The sequence below is a fragment of the Gopherus flavomarginatus genome, chromosome 3 (genome assembly GCF_025201925.1).
Source record: "Gopherus flavomarginatus isolate rGopFla2 chromosome 3, rGopFla2.mat.asm, whole genome shotgun sequence".
NCBI lineage: Eukaryota > Metazoa > Chordata > Testudines > Testudinidae > Gopherus > Gopherus flavomarginatus.
In genome coordinates this window covers 255,899,102-255,918,156 of record NC_066619.1, presented here as the reverse complement: position 1 = coordinate 255,918,156, position 19,055 = coordinate 255,899,102, and the positions used below count along the sequence as shown (strand labels likewise).

Sequence of the window (19,055 nt, the reverse complement as noted above, 5' to 3'; positions counted from 1 at the left end):
AAAGTTCATTTTCTATCTGATTCTGCACCTAGAATCATTTAAGTGCTGGTGCACAGCCTATATTGATACACAAACATAAAACTGCAGTCTTCTCTTTTCCATTTGAACATTTGATTATTTTATTTCTTTATGATTTTGGTTCTCAAAATTTCATGATGAAAAGCTTCTTCTTGTCTCTGTTAGTAGGTCTTCTTTTCAGTAAAGACTACGTTAAACCCACAGAAATAGATGGGAAGAAGAAATGGAAAGGTGAAGGTACCACACCTAACCTGGAGAGCATTGTAATTGGAAGGTGTTATGAATATATTAGAATTGTGAATCCAAGTATTGGGTAAGTACTCTTCTCTTTCTGAATCAGTCTCCACACTTTAATGGTTTTACAAATCATGGGCCTGATACGACAGTCTTAATCATAGGAGTAGTCCTGTTGAACCCAACAGCTTTGTAGTTGTTGAGAAATCCAAAATTCATTTTTAAGAAATCTGGTAAAAATAAATATATTAAAGAGATTGGGGCAGGGGAGGAGTGAGCAATATTGTCAGGAATTCTTCAAGTTTTAGCTGATCTTTTCTTTTATACTTTAGGGACCTTAATGAAAAAAGTCAAAGGGATGGGATATTTAATTTAATGCTCTTATGCTTTATGTTGTAACATGTGAATTTTTGATAGCAAAAACCTGGCCGTATTGACATGTTTCTCATAGTAACTTAAATTGTATTACATTAACCCTAAATTCTAGTTCCAATGAATGATACAATAGACTTGTGGACCCATATGAATAACAATGGTGAAAATGTTGGAACTGGTGAGATGAGACTTAAATAGGATTTTAGCTGAAATTGGTGTGACCCAGGGTTTCATTAGAACATGTTTTAAACAAAGACTAAACATTGACTGGAATGTTTAGATTAAAACAAAGCTTATGCACCTTTCTGACAAAAAAACAAGTGTCTTGTTCTAAGACACTCATCTGTTCTGAATAATATAACATTTTCTAGGAAGGGTGGAGAACAAAAAGCTAGTTCCAAGGAGATTAGAGCAGAAGGCTTCTGGAAAGAAACTAAGAAAGATTTCTAGAAGAAAGAAACAAGGAGAAACAATGTGACAAAGAGTATCAGAATGAAAGTAATAGATATAAATCTAGGAGTCCTTGTGGCACCTTAGGGACTAACAAATTTATTTGGGCTTAAGTTTTTGTGAGCTAGAACCCATTTCATCAGATGTATGAAGTAAAAGATACAGGAACAGGTATAATACATGAAAGGATGTGGGTTGCTTTACCAAGTGTTAAGTCAGTCTAAGGAGATAAATCAATTATCAGGATACCAAGGGAGGAGAAATTGGCCCATTACAGACAGTTGACAAGAAGGTGTGAGTAAAAGTAGGGAGAAATTAGTATTGAGGCAATTAAGTTTAGGTTTTGTAATGACCCAACCACTCCCAGTCTTTATTCAGGCCTAATCTGATGATATCTAGTTTGCAAATTAATTCCAGTTCTGCAGCTTCTGTTTGTGAAATTTTTTTGTTGAAGAATTGTGACTTTGAGGTCTGTTATCGAGTGACCAGAGAGACTGAAGTGTTCTCCTACTGTTTTTTGAACGTTATGATTCCTGATGTCAGATTTGTGTCCATATATTCTTTTGCATAGAGGCTGTCCAGTTTGGCCAATATACATGGCAGAGGGGCATTGCTGGCACATGATGGCTTATATCACATTGGTAGAGGTGCAGGTGAATGAGCCCCGGATGGTATGGCTGATGTGGTTAGGTCCTTCAGTAGGGGATCAGAATACTTTTGATTTTGTATTACATGCTGCTCAGACATGAGACAACAAGCAATGAAAAGAAAAATATGCAGTAAATGAATTGTTCAGGCATTTACTTCTAAACTTAAATTCCTATTGAAGTCAGTGAAAATGTTAAGTGGTGACTTGATTACAGTCTACAAGTACCTACATAGGGAAGCAATTTCTTATAGTAGAGGGGTCTTTGATCTAGCAGAAAAAGGGATAATGAGCTCCTTGAATCCTATGTTTCAGTTGTAATATAGGGTCACTTAGAGATTTTGATCGCTGTGGCCAAACTCTGCTACAAATGCTTCTTTTGGGGTTAGAACATTTCTAAGTGATAAATCCCAGTTCTACAGAACTGCATAGCAAGTCTCATTATGAATACTATGCCATCCATGGTATTTGCTGAATTATTGTAAAAGTCTAGCTGAATAATCCTAGTCCAAATTCTCATGTTTTAGATACTAGTTGATGGGCTAATGATTTCATTAGTTTATCAAAAACTTCCCCCCACTTTAATAACCTTAGTTTTATTTCCTTTTGGGGATTGTGGGAGGTTGTGAACAAAGCACATATTGCTGGTCTGCCATGGCAAAATAATATTACCATTTGTTTTAATTATTACAGTGAGAAGAACTGTACAGAGATATGGGAAGCTTTCAGAAAGGCTTTTATTAATAAGGATCCTTGCAACATTTTACCATCAGACTATGAGTTATTTATTAACCTGGCACTGCACACAATTCCACCTAACAAGGTACTGATTATCAACTGTATGTTAATGATCAGCTATCATGTCTCCCCTGACTTAGCATTCCAAAATTGACCAGATTTGATATGGTGGACCATGCAATGATTTTCTGACCACTTTGTGGGTTGCAGACCAAAAGGTTGAGAACCAGTGTTTTAGTCCTTGACCCTACAGCAATGAAGTGTCAGAGCGATGTAATATGGTTTATAATTATTTGCTACAATACTGAAGTTGCAGCCAAATAATTATGATTTTAAGCTGGTCAGCACTATTACAGATAAGTATGTGTCCAGTTAAACAGCTGAAAATGTATAAAAGCCCTCAAAGCACTTTAATTAAACCAACCTCAAAACCTATCTTATGCATGTTTAAGAGTAAATATCTTAATTCAGCTCTGTCAAGTGAGCTCTCTAATTTCAATGTCACCATTGTGAAGGGTATGTTTATACTAGAAACCCTACAGTGGCACAGCTGCACCATTGTGGTATAGAAATTACAAGGACAGGAGAGGTTCTTCCATTGCTATAGTAAATCCACCTCTCTGAGAAGCAGTAGCTAGGTCGACAGAAGAATTTTCCCACCATTTATCAGTGTCTGCATCAGGGCTTAGGTCGACAATTACATTGCACAAGGCATGTAGTTAAGCCAATCTAATTTTACAGTGTAGATCAGACCTTAGTTTTATTTTACTTGTATTTAGGGCTTGTCTGAATGGCAACTTGTGCACAGCAAGTTGGGGAGTAAATCTACAGCATGCCAGCCTGCCACACACAAAGTGGTCATGTGGACCCTGCTGCCACACACTAGAAATTCCATAGTGCTACTTTCAGTGCATGGCAGCAGGGTCCACATGGTCACTTAGTGCACTGTAGTTTCACACTCTGGCTTGCTGCACACTAAGTCTCCATATACACAGGTCCTTAGTGTCTATATGCCTAACTTTTCCTAAACCTGTCAGCTCAAGTCAGGCAAATTCTAGAGGCCTAGAGTCTTTCTATGGCTCAAGCTCTGTTCTCACAGTGGTGTAAATCCCCCCCAAAAAATCCACTGTCAAGTTATGCCAGATTTACGCCATTGTGAGTGAAAACTTTGTCCCTAAAACTTTATTAGTTGAAGTATATTTAATTGATGTTAGTTTGATTAGAACAAGCCATCTGTGAGATTCTGAAGTATTTAGAAATAATTTCAAAACATGATTTAAAATGTTTTCCCAGCCACGCAGCAGTGATGGCATCATGCACACACATCCAAAAGACAGGTTTTTTTTTGTTTTGTTTTCTTTCCTTAGTCTCTGTTCTGGGAAAATAACCATCTGCTGGTCACCAGCTATTCTGATAGAACTCGTCGCTACATGCCTCTGTGTGATACTTTAATTGGTTCATTTGGAGATTTCCTGAACTGGTGTGGACAAGCAAACGATACTGGTCAGACAAGAAATGATGATAATAAAAAGTTTGTTATAAATTCATGGTGGGGCTAAAAAGATAGTGATTGCTTTGTATTGGAGATATGGGTCTGATTCTGCTCTCATACTTCAGGGGAGTTACTCCTGGTTATGTGGGTGAGTGTCCTGATTCTCTACTGGCTTGTACTGTATAGACGTTTACACTTCAACTGCAGTTGAAGCACACACTCTGAAATTTGGACGGAGGTGTTGCAATGGTGGATTTACGTCACCTTTTCATTTCCCGGATCCTGGGGCTTTCTGTGCACCAGACCAGTTTCATGACATGAGTTAGAGCAGTTTCCACAGACTGTGCTTTGAGACCATAGCATGTCATTGTTTGTACAAAATGTAAGGGCTAGTGAAAAGGAAGAGAGAAATGGTGCAGTACTGTCATGGATGTATATCCTATTGGTTCTCCAACCATGCAGAACCTAGAACAAAAAACACATACAATATATATTTTAAAGCCACTTTGGATTTTCTTTTCCCACCTGTCATCATATCTTTAATAATGAGCACTGTGTTTCTTCCCACAGGATTTAATTATGATTCCTGCCCTAACACAGAAGAGTGTGAAAATAATGCAGTAGAATCTTTCTGGAAGATTGCATCAATCACTGTAAATCATACAGTTTACATTCATTAAGCATGTCCATGGATAGTTCAGAAAGCTTTAGTAGGGCCAAAAATATTTTTTCTGGAGTTTTTACCTCTAGCATAGGCATACCCTTAAGGCCTTGTATTGACTAGAACTTAAAGGTGTGATGTAAGGAGGAAAAACATAAGGTTAACTACCTTGTGTGTTAAAAATGCCACCTACCCACCCACCTCAGTGGTTGGAGGAAGATGACTGGGCAGACAGTGAAAGAGGGCTCCAGCAGCAAGAGAGGGAGACACTCAATGAGGGACACTGAGTAGCTCCTCCCTCCTCCCCTACACACCCCTTATAGTCTATGGCACCTATTGGCCAGCTGTAGGGACGGGTGCTGATTGGCCTGCATCCCCCAGCTCAGTGATTTGACTTGGAGCACAGACCATGTGAAGCCTCTTGCACCAACCTTGCCATGGAGGGACCACTTCTAGGGTTGAGAAGACAGATCACCTTTTATAGCCATTAAGTTCTGGTCCTCTCTACTGCAACTGCCAACTAGTTAACCAGTTTTGATGGTGGTTTTGCAACTTGGGCATTTTCACTTATGGCCCCTGCCACTGGCCATGACTACTTAGTTAAAGCACCAATCTGTATATAAAAATCTACAGGGGATATTATAAAGAATAATCTTCTGTTATCTATTGCAGTATGCAAAGCAGAGCTCTGGGGTAATATACGTTATGCTGAATGGTTCTGCGATAGGGGGTGCCTATCCAGTCAAAGGGTAAGAGAAATAAAATAATGCTGTGTTAATATTTTAGAGTTTGATTGAGAAAAAATCAAACGTTTGGCTATTGTACCACACAAAGCTGTGGAACTGAATAATTTTCAGAAGTCTGTGGCCTCAAAGCCAATATTTTTTTTTAACTAGACCTGGAGTAAAATTTTAGAAAACCCTTGGGTGCTTGTTGTGCAGAGTTCTGTATTCTAATTTGTCAAAGGCAACAGAAGTAAAACTAGGCTGTTATACAACATTGTTTATAAAAGCAAAAACACTGAATTAGTCCAAACAAAAACGTCTACTGATACCACCCAAGGACTGTGTTGAGATTATGATGAGTAAACAAGAGAAGAATGAAATCTGAAATTAATGGATGAAAATTGCCATGTCAGAAAGTAGGCCTAACTGGAAGACAAAATGATGACATGGAAGGGTGATTCCACCCATCACCCCATTTTACGGTCCTTAAAGGAGACTTTGGGAGAAAGAGATCAAAATGCAAGAGGACAGGAGACTGAAAGGAGAGAGTTCAACTATCATGGCTGCCACCCCCATTGTCTCATGAGATCCTAGGAATCTACTGTTACACTATTGGGCCTGCATTACCCTGATCAGAGAGCGCTGTCCTGACCTGACCAGAACAGAGAGAGACCCAGATTAGATACTTCAGCAACTTCATCAATTTCCACTAAATCCTGAACACCACATGGAATGTGAAACTTGGTTTTTCACTCTCCTCTCCTCCCTCAAGTGTCTTTTTTCCTTCCTTGCCTTCTCTTTCCTATTTCTCTCTTTTTGCCTGTTTAAAAAGAGTCTGGGTTAGCAGGCCAAGACAAAGGCATCTTTTGCCACACTGTTCTGAAGCAGTGACCACCAAGGCAGCTAAAAGCAATGCCTTAAACAGCCCTACTCTGGTACAAGTTTGCCAGGTCTCCAAGTGGCTGATAAGATTGTGTGCTGCATTTGTGTTTCTCCAACAGTGAGATGGCTAACAAGAGTCAGCATCAAAGACAGGAGCTGGATTTTCTATCTTTACTGTTTTTTCTCCCCTTTTTTGTTTTTAAAGGTTTTTAAAGATGACTGTTGCCATGAGACTAAGCGGGCTGAGATCTCTATCCTTGGAACCCCAAATCCTGTTTAGAACTCTTGATGCTGTAAAGTAACAGTCACATTAATAGCTTTGACTCTCTGGGACCACTGATTCCCTGGAGATGGAATGCCACACTTGTCAAGATGTCAGTTCAGCAAAGCACATGCTTAACTATAAGCACTTGTTTATTTTTAACTGAAGTGGAACTTGACAAAGCTTAAGTTCTTTGCTTAATTAGGCCTAAATGAGAAAACAAAACACAGGGAGACTCCAAAAGAAAAAACAAAACAAAACAAAAAAAAACCAGGTCCCAAGTAGCTGCTTGTGTTGCTATACACAAGGCCTGATTCATTTGCTCTCCAATATTAGGTAATTCACAAATCACAAGGAAAAGGAATAGAGACTTCTGATAAACAGAGAGAGGTTTTAGCAAATTCTGAGGTCCAAGTGACAGTCTAATTCTATAGGTCGGCACAGGGAATACAGCTCGTATTTGAATGATGATTAGAGCAGGTGACTTCCCTTGGCACAAATTAAATCTATTCCTTTTTGAGACAGTATGTTGTGATTAATTTAATAGCGGTTAAAACAACCATTCTTGTCCAACATAATACTCTCAGTTTAACCTTTGGAACAGACTATCAAGGAAAGAAGCAAAATCTTCATTGCTTGGAGTCTTTAATCAATACTAAATGTCTTTCTAAAAGATATGCAGGAGTTCAACCACAGGTTATTGAGTGTAATAGTGTTCACTTATGTAGTATGTAAAAATAATTCTCTCCACTGCAAGAATTACTATGTGAAATTCTGTGATCTGTATTCTGCAGGATTTCAGATAAGATAATCATAGTGGTCTATTTTGGCCTAAAATTTCTTCTGTTCTAGGCTATATAGCTGGTACAATATAGAAATCAAAATACTTCAAAAAATTCCTGTAGAATCCTTGCTCTCTTCTGTCAAGACAAACTATATTTCAAAAGACAGTGGGCCAGATTTTCAAAAAACAACTGTAGATGCAAATAATCACAGGTGGCTTTTTTTTTTTTGGCAGAGTTATGCAGACACAACACATTATCATTCAGCTGCCTTTATATCAAGCAATTAGACATCTAACTTATATGATCTAAGTTACATCAGTTTCTCCTGCACATAATTGCACCCATCATTATTTGCCCTAGCATAATTACATGCATGAACAAGAAAGCTGGGATGAGACTTCATTCAAAATCAGGCCCAAATCCTTAATTTATAAATTTTTGTTTTGTTTTTTTTAAGACCAATGCCTTAGAACACATTTTAATGCAATATGTTAAATGGTTCCTTTTGATTTGGCACCCTCCATTAGATTTGGAGACCTCTAAACTCACACTTTGTGCTTTTATTATTCTATTTAAAGACATTTTTTTTCATTAGGCCATCATCAGTTTAATTGAAATTATTTTTGGATATGCCTTCGATAGTACAACTAGCAGTGAGAAAGACTTAGACACAAGAATATAGAAGACCTTTTTTTCTGGTACAAAAGTTCTCAGAACTTATGACAGGAAAGTCACACAACATAAATACAGATAACGTCCTCTACTCTTTGCCAGTAAAAAATTACCTCATCTTAATGACTCAAACTGCTCTGATAAATCACTCCCTAAAACAATAGACCTTAACCTTGCAGCAGTAAGGCTGATTATATGTAAAATGGAAAATCTGGTTTAATATTTCACTATTTACATACTCCTGTCAGATGTGAGATCAGTTGGTGTAACTCTGTTGACTTCAGTGGAATTATTCCAGCAGAGAATTTGGCCCTCCTATACCTGGACTTTTGAATATTACTGTATTTAACAAACAGCAAACCTGCCTATGGAGGATTCTTCCCATGTCAGAATGGACAGATTTAAAAAAAAACAACCAAAACCCTCTCTTATGGTCTTAATTGTTCCCATGCTAGTTATTTTATACCCTTTTGACTTACTGCTGTGATTTTATATCTACTAATATATTTGTCTTGTGGTTGTTACTCTTCCTTCTATTTTAAAAAACAAATCCCATGCTGTGCCTGAAGAAAGGCTGCTCTTGTAGGGTTTTTTGCTTTTGTTTTTTACTAAATACCTAGCTGTTTGTTATAAGTGCTGCATTTTAAACCCTTATTCCACTCACATCTTTATTAATAGGGTTTTATTCCTGCTCCATCCTGCTAAGATCAACAATCAATAAAACAAACTTAGGATCCATAGACCCACAAACTTTGGGAATACTCAAAATTGGAATCAGAATTTTGTATCTTGGTTCTATCTCTGATAATGAGCCCAAAAGAAACGATAGGTAAAAATGATCTGGACCCAGATCTCCCATTGAAATCAATGGGAACAGAATTAGAGCCCTGGTTACTGAGAAGGAAAAAGATCTTTTCTGTTCTATGTTGTTTTAAATATTTGTTTTCTTTAACCAGTTTTTTTGCAGACTATGAAGTGCCTAACTTCCAAAAAGACAGAATTTCACGAATTGAAATCTGGGTCATGGATGACATTGGGGGACCTGACTTGTAAGTTATAGGTCTTAAAAAAAAACAAACAAAAAAAAACCCCCTAATCTTGTTTTTCCTGTTTTGAATCTGTTTTACAGCTTTCACTTTATTTTTCTCTATTACTATTACGTTTCAGTAACACTCAATGTGTTTGATGCATTCCAAACACAAAAGGAACTACAGTGCCTTTCTTGGAGAGTGTACCGTCTTTTTAAAATATAAAGTTGATGTGACTAGAATTAGGCACAATCAAAAATAATGTAAAGCCCTAAATCTGCTGAGTCAGTAGGTCTGTGTAAGAAGATGTTATGGAAGCAGGCCTTAAGTGAGGGCAAGGCGAATACAGGTTAGACTAAATAAGAACCATCTAAATCCCAAATCAAACTCTGAGATTTGAAAAATGTCTTTTCACTGTCCCCAGTGCATTATTTTTCAGTTTTACACCTCTCTACAGTCCATGGTTCTGGAAATTAGAAAGTGGTGAAATGCCATAAGAAGGTCTCTTCTCATAGTACTTGTGATCAATCCAACAACAAGAACTACTAGTAGTTTTGAGAGCCTGAACTTGGGAGATTTCCAGCCTGATTCTGCAATCCTGGGAGATTTAAATATTCATCAGCACTTTTCAAGAAGCTTATTTGGACCAAAACTCTTGATCAGCCATTACTGTTTTATTAGTTAATTGAAGTAAATTTTTATCCAGCCACAGGAGTTGAGGTGGTCAGGGAAGCACTCCATTATTGGAGTTTAGATCTGAATGTTCATGTCCAACAGCAGGGGTTCTAAGTGATTAAGGAAGGACTCAGGTACAGCCTGTGGAGTCCAAAGGGGCTGTGGCCAAAGTTCCAGTTGTTGCAAAGTAAATATAAAACACTACCACTGATGCAAGTGTATGGTGAATTCTGATTTGGTAGCATTTTACATCCACATTGCACAGGTATAAATGAGTGTACAACATACAACGTACTGGAGAATCAGGCCCCCTATATTTGTATTAGTCCAACAGGCAGCTGGTGGTAGACTTGTTTTTTTAGGGAATTGCTGTTTGGCTGCAAGATACCAGTCTGGCCAGCTTGCTGAAATTCTCCTATAAACTACTATTATATTCCCTAAAAAAAATCTGCTCCAGTTGTAGAACATTAAGGTTCTGCAATTAAAGCCCTAGCTGCCATAACAATTGATACTATGGACACTATTGTGCATAGCAAAATGAACAGTTAACTAATACAAGACTTTGTTAACAGATCTCTTTTTACAGGGATTCCTGTGGGAGAGGCAGTGTACAAATACTAGAAGAGAGACTCAAAACCATGGGTTATGACATCACCTGCATTGACAATTACAAGTAAGTGGAATTTCTTTAATAAATATGAGGTATTTGCTAGGGTTTTTCAGAAATTTTAACCTACTTCTACCCATGAGTATTCCCATACTGCAGACCCACTAATCTACTATGGTGTAGCTTTGGTAAGAAATTGACTTCTGGAAGTGATAATGCCACCTTCCTCAGCTATTTCAGGACACCTCTTGATATGGCAATCGTACAGTTTGTAATTTTGTTATTAAATGCAACAGCGTCCTCACTCAATATCAGACACAGAAGACGGCATGGTCCCTTCCACTTAGAGCTATCAGTTCAAATAGGAAATTAAAATCTGAACAACAGTTATACATTAATATTCCCTTCTCATGTCTGCAGAATTACTTATGGTAGCTGTACTTACTGTGATACCCAGAGCTTCATTCTAAATTAAATACCATTAAAAAAGGAAGGTTTAGGCATCCAAATTGTGCATCTTTTCATTTTATAACATCATTCAATTTGTTTCACTTCCTCTTTTATTTTGCTTAGTTTTCTTACTGAGTGATGCTAAATAAAATAATTTTGTTACAGATCTGTACTGCTGTTAAAGTGCCTGGATTATCTTAATCATTCTGATTGTTCCATGGTTTTGTAAGTAAACATGGTAAATAAAATCAATCCAATTTCTACGCCATTAGAGCCAAATGAATAATACACAGCTAATAATTTATTCAACAGATTTCACCTGTCCTACTGATTGCAATTTGTCCATGACAGCTGTATTGAAAGATATTATTTTGAAATTATTCAAGAAACAATTCCTGCTCTATAAATTGTGCACAAGCACTTAATTGCAAGTATCTGTTATTCATAATTAAAGCAGTGTTGATTAGTTTTGATTGAACACACAGACCGCATGGTATATTGCTATCCACTGATTGCATGAGCATAACTCTTAGAATCAAGTATCTCTCACAAATACTCATTGTTCATGGAAAGCAAATTTTGCATTTCTAACTTTCTCCAATAAAATTGAGATCATAAATCAAATATAAGACTGCAAATCAAAATAACAGCACCTGTCCAATTATGTACAATGTACCTCCTTGAAATTGGGAATTGAAAGTTAACAGTATTCATATCCAAACATTCAGAGAGCTTATATTTCACCAGTACACTTTTATGAGAAACATATGGAAACTTAAGCATAAGTAGACACATTCATCTTTGCTGTAAGTCTAGCAAAGTACATCACAGATAAATTTAACCCAAGGGGTGGGGAGAAGAATTCTTTGTATTAACTACAAAAATGTTCCCCAGCACAGAAACTCCTGAGGTTGAAAGGAAAAAAACAAATATCTAGTGCTGAATTTGAGCTCAGGTGATTAAGGCGGTCATATCTCCTAAGTGACCTATATTTTGTAGTGATAATCCATTGGCCTAGGACAAGTATATAATATACAGAAATTGGGTTTGTGCGTCAAGCACAGAATACATAGGTCCATCTAGTGTTCAACATCACATGGCTCCCCCACCATCAGGCAGCAGAAGAATGCTATTGCTTCTGGGTTGGGCACACTCTACCCTCTCCTGCACTGAATAGGTATTCCAAGAGCACTTCACTCAGCACAAGGAAGAGAAGGATACGCATGAGATTGCAGGGATAGTGCTTCCATGTGCCTTTGATATAAGATTCATATTTAAAGATCCTGTATCTTAGAGAAACTGGTAGTGGTGTTCTGCCCCAGCAGTGTTCTCTATTGGATAGCTTTTCCCTGTCTTGGCATGTGACAGTCGCAAGAGTGTTCCATTTGGTTCCATCATCCAAAATTATGTCCTGGCACCAACCACTGAGTATGTGAAAACAGCATTTGAGAGACAGCAAATGCTCACATCAATCTGAGCAGATTGTGTTGAGGGAGCAGATCATGAAACCAACCTGTTCCAAGCTTACAGAGACATTTATTTATTGCTGTATACCATATACAGGGTTGTAATATCGTATGAGCTGATGTGATTTAAAAGAAATGGATTTCTTATTCTCTGAGTGATTGCCAAAGCTTTTGCTCCTAAGTGGAAAATAAATTGTGATTGCCAGTCTCTACCCAACTTGTGAAACCCACAGCCCCAAAAACCCAGTAATTTTCTGAACAAACTGACAATATTAGCTAGCTGGAGAAATCTGAGCTTAACAGGGCTTTCCTTTTGGAAGCTCTGAGTTCTTAATGGATGATTTAAGAATGGCTAGACTGGGTCAGACCAGTGGTCCATCTAGCCTAGTATCCTGTCTTTTGACAGGTGCCAGTGCCAGGTGCTTCAGAGGGAATGAACAAAACAAGTTCAAATGATCCATCCCATTGCCTATTCCCAGCTTCTGGCAAACAGATTCTAGGGACACTTCTGAGCATGGTTTTGCATCCCTGCCTATCCTGGCTAATAGCCATTGATGGACTTATCCCCCATGAACTTATCTAGTTCTTTTTTTAACTCTGTTATAGTCGTGGCCTTCACAACATCTGGCAGAGTTCCACAGGTTGACTATGGGTTGTGTGAGCAAATACTTCCTTTTGTTTGTTTTAAAACCTGCTGCCTGTTCATTTCATTTGGTGACCCCTAGTTCTTGTCAGGGCCGCCCAGAGAGGAGGGCAAGTGGGGCAATTTCCCCAGGTCCCAGGACCCGCAGGGGCCCCCATGAGAGTTTTTCGGGGCCCCTGGAGCGGGGGCCTTCACTCACTTCAGGGGCCCCAAAAAATTCTCGCGGGCCCCAGGCCCCTGGAGCTTCTTCCGTTCCAGGTCTTTGGCAGTGGGGGGGTCCTTCCGTGACCCCCCGCTGCCGAATTACCGGGCCTGCTTCAGCGGTAATTCAGCGATGGGGGGGCCCCACCGCGGGTCTTCGGGGCACTTCAGCAGTGGGTCCTGGAGCAGAAGGACCCCCCCCCCGCCACCGAATTACCAACGAAGTGGGGGCCCCCCACCGCCGAAGACCCCAGGCCCCCTAAGTCCTTTGGGAGGCCCTGGTTCTTGTGTTAAGAGAAAAAATAAATAACACTTCCTTATTTAATTTCTCCACAGCAGTCATGATTTTAAAGACCTCTATCATATCTCCTCTTAGTCATCTCTTTTCCAAGCAGAAAGGTCCCAGTCTTATTAATTTCTTCTCATACAGAAGCTGTTCCATACCTCTAATAATTTATGTTACCCTTTTCTGTACCTTTCCAATTCTAATATATCTTTTTTGAGATGGGGAGACCACATCTGCATGCAGTAGTCAAGATGTGGGCTTACCATGTATTTATATGGAAGCAATATGATATTTTCTGTCTTGTTATCTATCCCTTTCCTAATGATTCCCAACATTCTGTTCACTTTTTTACTGCCGTTGCATATTGAGTGGATGTTTTTAGAGAACTATCCACAATGACTCCAAGATTTCTTTCTTGAGTGGTAACAGCTAATTTTGACCCCATCATTTATATGTATAGTTGGGATTATGTTTTCCAATGTGCATTACTTTGCATTTATCAATATAGAATTTTATCTGTCATTTTGTTGCCCAGTCACTCAGTTTTGTGAGATCCCTTTAACTCTTTTCAGTCTGCTTTGGACTTAACTTTCTTGAGTAGTTTTGTATCATCTGCAGATTTTGCCATCTCACTGTTTACACCTTTTTACAGATCATTTATGGATATTTTATATTTTGAACAGTATAGGTCCCAGTACAGACCCAGAGAGTACACCACCTCTCTCCATTCTGCAAACTGACCATTTATACCTATCCTTTGTTTCCTATCTTTTAACCAGTTATTGATCCATGAGAGGACCTTCTCTCTTAACCCACGACTGCTTCCTTTGCTTAAGAGCCTTTGGTGAGGTGAGCCTTTGGTGAAAGTCTTAAGTACACTAGATCCCTTGGATCACCCTTGTCCACATGCTTGTTGACCCCCCCAAAGAATTCTAGTAGATTGGTGAGGCATGGTTTCTCTTTACAAAAACCACATTGACTCTTCCCCAACATATCAAGTTCATCTCTGTGTCTGAAAATTCTGTTTTTTACTGCAATTTCAACCAATTTGCCTGGTACTGAAGTTAGGCTTACTGGCCTGTAATTGCCAGGATTGCCTCTGGAGCCTTTTTTTTAAAACTGGCATCACATTAGCTATCCTCCAGTCATTTCTCTCTTCTGCATGGGTTTAGACCATATTATTCAACGTCTTGTGTTGTGGGCACATTCCTTAACTGAGGAAATCTGGATAGGAAACCTTTTGGAAACAGTTAGTGTCTTGTTCTTTTCACCTAAGGTCTGAGCATACCATCTCTTCAGTACTACCTGTCACTGCAAGCAGGGACCAGCCACCTGTTCCCTTCTATCTGTATCAATACTTATATGACCACAATCACCACAGTCTCTGAACATGTCTGTATTAACAGAGCACCTTCCTTGTGCTGGCCCTGATTCTGCATGTTACTAAAAACCTCAACTCCCACTAACCTGCCTTGCAAGAATAGGTCTTACTTCCCCTCCTTGTTACATCCCTCCTAAGCTTTCTACACCTTCTTTTATATTCAGCTGTGTGTGATCATACTGAAATGCTGACGCATGCTCAACTGCTGTTCACATGGAACCTTCTCCACTTTAGCCTTCTAAGTTCTCATTTGAATATTTGCTACTACCACTGAGTTCCACACCTGTGGCAGCTTCACCACGGCCTGTGCCCTTGGCTTCAACGCCCACCACAATGGCCTTCCTCCACATCATTGCATAACCCCCACAGCTCTCACCACTGGTGATGACTAGGAACAAGGGCATCCCATATGACACTCTGAGTGGTGATAGCTGCCCAGTTGCTGCTCCATTTGAGATACGAGTAGGCTAAAATGAGAGGGGAGGGATAGCTCAGTGGTTTGAGCATTGGCCTGCTAAACCCAGGGTTGTGAATTCAATCCTTGAGGGGGCCACTTAGGGATCTGGGGCAAAATCAGTACTTGGTTCTGCTAGTGAAGGCGGGGGCTGGACTCAATGACCCTTCAGGGTCCCTTCCAGTTCTAGGAGATAGGTATATCTTCATTATTTTTTTTTAAATTTATTTATTTATTTTTTAGAAATCAAAGCAAAAAGATACCCCTATGGAGCAGTAACTTAAAAATCTGCAACAGTAAGATCCACCAAGCAGATTGTGATTTGTTTGAATGCCTAGGTTATTTGAAATTTTTTCTGACTACCTTTCCAGATTTTGTTAACTCCATGAATAGATCCCAATTATTAAATATGCTGATAATTTAATTCGACAAATAGCTTGTACAGAAATTGTTGTTTTATTATTAAAGACACATTCCAGTCAAGAGCACAACTAACATTTAAAGAATAAACATTGAAACTAGATATTCAGGTCTTTATTACAGGCTCTACTGCAGCCTCTCTTACAGTGGTTCAGTGCCATAAAGCAGCTGAACAGATGGCTTAAGTGTTGTGTAGGCAATAACCTCAGCACATTGGTCAGGTAAAGTGATTTAGGTGGCTTTATTCTGCACTTAAAATCCCTGTCACATAGGCATTCTGAGGGAAGTGGCCATGTCAGAGCAGGAATGGCAGTGACCAGAAGCTGCTGTGTGGCACCACTCTAACTTACGCTGGGGGCCATGCTCAACCTCAGAATGCTGGAAGGCCAAAGGTGGATAAATGCCCTTTCACCCCTCTCTACACTTGGCTGTGGCTCTTGTGAGGATCTCAGGCTTCCATTGTCATTGAAATTGACCATTAGGTGGCGTACAAACATCAGAAGAAAGCACTCCAAATGCAGGCTGTTACTAAGGATGCACACAGATATCCTGTTTAGAAAACCATGACAGCTGAGCAGCACTAAGAGTCACTGTACAAAGATTTCTGGAACTGAATGTTCAGCTTAACTTTTGGACTTCAGACCTGCCTACAAAGCTCTGGTATTTAAAAGGATATGTACTTAGCATCCTGTTTTTCTTTTCTTTTCTTCAGCTCTGCACCTTCAACACAAAGAGGACTTGTATCTCCAGACAGAGGCGGCAGCCGGAGCAGGCTCATTTATACTATTTTTGTAGCATTTGTTTTTGAGATCTGCTTTAACCCACTGAATTAATGTATGTAATTCAATCCTTCTGTTTGCCTCCATTGTCTGTAAGTTTGGCATTATCCTGTCTCTGAATGTAATTCCTCCCTTAATTCCTGTGATTGCAAGTCTGCCTGTTATAACTTATGTAACATTGCCTTTGACTCCTCTGCTGCTGGAAGCTTCATCCATGCCTTCCTCTCTCCTCATCTGGGTAACTCCCTCCTTGTCTGTGGCCTCAACTTATTCCAGTTATCCAGAATCCCATGATGAATGGTACTGCCCTTTTATTCACCTGTCAGGAACCAGGGCCACACCACCCCTATTCAATGCCACCTGGGGGGGGGGGGGTGGAGGGCCCAGTGGGGCAATTTGCCCCAGGCCCCACAGGGCCCCCACAAGAATATAGTATTCTATAGTATTGCAACTTTTTTAATGGAAGGGGCCCCCAAAATTGCTTTGCTCCGGGCCCCCTGAATCCTCTGGGCAGCCCTGCCCCTATTCACAAATAGCTTCATTGTCTCCCCACCCATTTTTGGATCCATTTTAAAAACTGCCTTCTTGTTTTTAAAAGGCTTCCTTCTCCCTTGGGCTTCATTCTCCCCTGCCATGCACCTTGTGTTATCTGCACCTCTTTGAAGTGAGTGCAGATGGGATGTAAAATGCTATCCCTTGTGTGAATGGGTAGCATTTTAAACTCACTTTGTACAAGCGTAAATAACAAAACTAGGAGTAAGGCAGTGGAGAATTTGGCCCATTGTTTTCACATGCACTATATCCATCACTATCAGAGTTCCTCAACTGGTTGCTTTCTGGGAGAAGGGAAGATTGGATGTGGCAGGGGTCCTGGGGGAGGGAGGCCATCAGGAATAAAAGCGGGGTTGGATGGGCTGGTGGAGGTCCGGGGGCAGTCAGCAGACATGGGAAGTTGGATGGGGCAGGAGTCCCTTGGGGGGCAGATAGGAGGTAGAGGCCCCCTCCCCTAACCAGCCCTGCATACAATCTATGAAACCTGATGCGGCCCTCAAGCCAAAAAGTTTGCCCACCCCTGGTTTAGAGCGCTAAGTAAGTACTAACTGTCACAGTTTTAGGTAACTACACCTGTATCCTCCCCTCTGTGGTCCACTCCAGGAGTTCCCAGTCAGGTCTCCAGGAATCACTTGTTTCTGGGCAGGGATCCTTGCCCCACTCCCTTCTGACCTAGGGTTTTAAGGCTGAACAGCTCCCTGCCTTACACTGTGATATCCCCAGCAAGCAGTCTACCTAAAGGTCAGCGCCTGTGCTTTTCTCTCTCTCTCTGAGGGCTATCAACAGTATATTGTCAGCAGTTACAAATTACCACACAACTCTTTCTGAGCAAGCACCTTTATTGTTAAAGATAAAAGCATTTTGGAGAAAACATATTAAAACAATAAACAGATTTAAATACACACTGAATGTACCGGGCGTCACCCATCAGTCTTATGGGGCCCTAGCAGGCCAAAATCTTTCCAAGCTTCAGCAACCATTGGGGTTGCCCATAGACAGGATACTCTTTCCGTTTGCTGGATCAGAATGAAAGTCCTTAGTCAGTTTAAATGCAGCCTTTTTATATCAAAAGCCCTTGCTTTGTCTGTCGGTCTCCAGAAACCCAGTTTGAATTGGTATATGCATACCTCCCCAGCGGGAAGTACCTCTCTGGAGGTCTTTACTATCTGAGTGATTAAGAACATAAGAATGGCTACTGTCTTCTGACAGTGGATACTGGGCTAGATGGACCATCGGTCTGACCCAAAATGGCCATTCTTATGTTCTTAATCACTCAGTTAGTAAACAACTCCAGAAAGATGCCACTCCAGGGAGGTGTGCATATACTGGTTCAGACTGGGTTTTCCAATCAGCTCCCCTCCTCCCCATTGTTTTTAGTTTCTGGGGGAGCTGCAGTAACCCTCTCCATTCTGCTGGAGTTGCATAAGATTCCTGGCCAACAGTGATATTTAAACCATTCATAAGCATACAATATGGTCCTCAAAGACACTGCATGGGGTTTCAATATCTGTCACACACCACATGCATTCCCCAGAAACCAGATGGGAGGTGGAAGTGAGAGGACCAGGTCTCAAGTTCATAACCAAAGATCTTGGGGTGACAGGAGTAAGAGGGGGCATGTAAGAGCTCCTCCTACAGATCTGCCCCATAAGTTCTAAAGAGATAATATATGGGATGGTTGTCAAACAACTCCGTACAGATTTAGAAATGATGTAAGCTGGCTTGTTAGCAGAATGTTTATTATATGAAAAAGCTGAAATGTAAAATTAGGGAAGGTAATAGCAGAAATGCAATTCAGGGTATAAGCTGTAGGTTCTCCTCGGATATTGATCCAGTACCCACTAACTAATAGTTATGCCCACTTCTTTAGGGGGGTTGCAATATCTATTATGTCTCCTATCTCCATCCATTTATTAATCTCCTATAATGAACTAGATATAGTCTCCCTCTCTTTTAACCGTACATATTTTTCTATTTAACACATTACTAAATTACTACTTTCATATTTAACAAATGTGGAACTGATTCTTCCTCCACACATTTCTGTCTCTTGTTAAGTGTAACCAATAAGATGAGGAAACCATTCAAGAAGGAGGTCAAAAAGCAAGGACAGTTTGTCAACCTCCCTGCACTTTATGCAGCTAAAGTTTATTTTTGTCACGTTGGCTTTGGA

The 19,055-nt window shown here is 39.9% G+C and overlaps 1 protein-coding gene across 2 annotated transcripts; it reads left to right on the top strand.

The window, feature by feature from the left end:
- Positions 1-17,784, top strand: BST1 (bone marrow stromal cell antigen 1). 2 transcript variants are annotated; one of them, XM_050947945.1, is made up of 9 exons: positions 1-331; positions 2,417-2,546; positions 3,829-3,964; positions 4,524-4,606; positions 5,287-5,363; positions 8,897-8,989; positions 10,230-10,316; positions 10,866-10,925; positions 16,264-17,784. In XM_050947945.1, the coding sequence occupies exons 1-9, from the start codon at positions 153-155 to the stop codon at positions 16,382-16,384; spliced, it is 966 nt and encodes a 321-aa protein (XP_050803902.1). In that variant the 5' UTR covers positions 1-152; the 3' UTR covers positions 16,385-17,784. The 2 variants fall into 2 exon arrangements, with proteins under 2 accessions (XP_050803902.1, XP_050803903.1); XM_050947946.1 differs by having other exon boundaries at positions 10,866-10,938; positions 16,264-16,351.
- Positions 17,785-19,055: the final 1,271 nt, after the last annotated feature.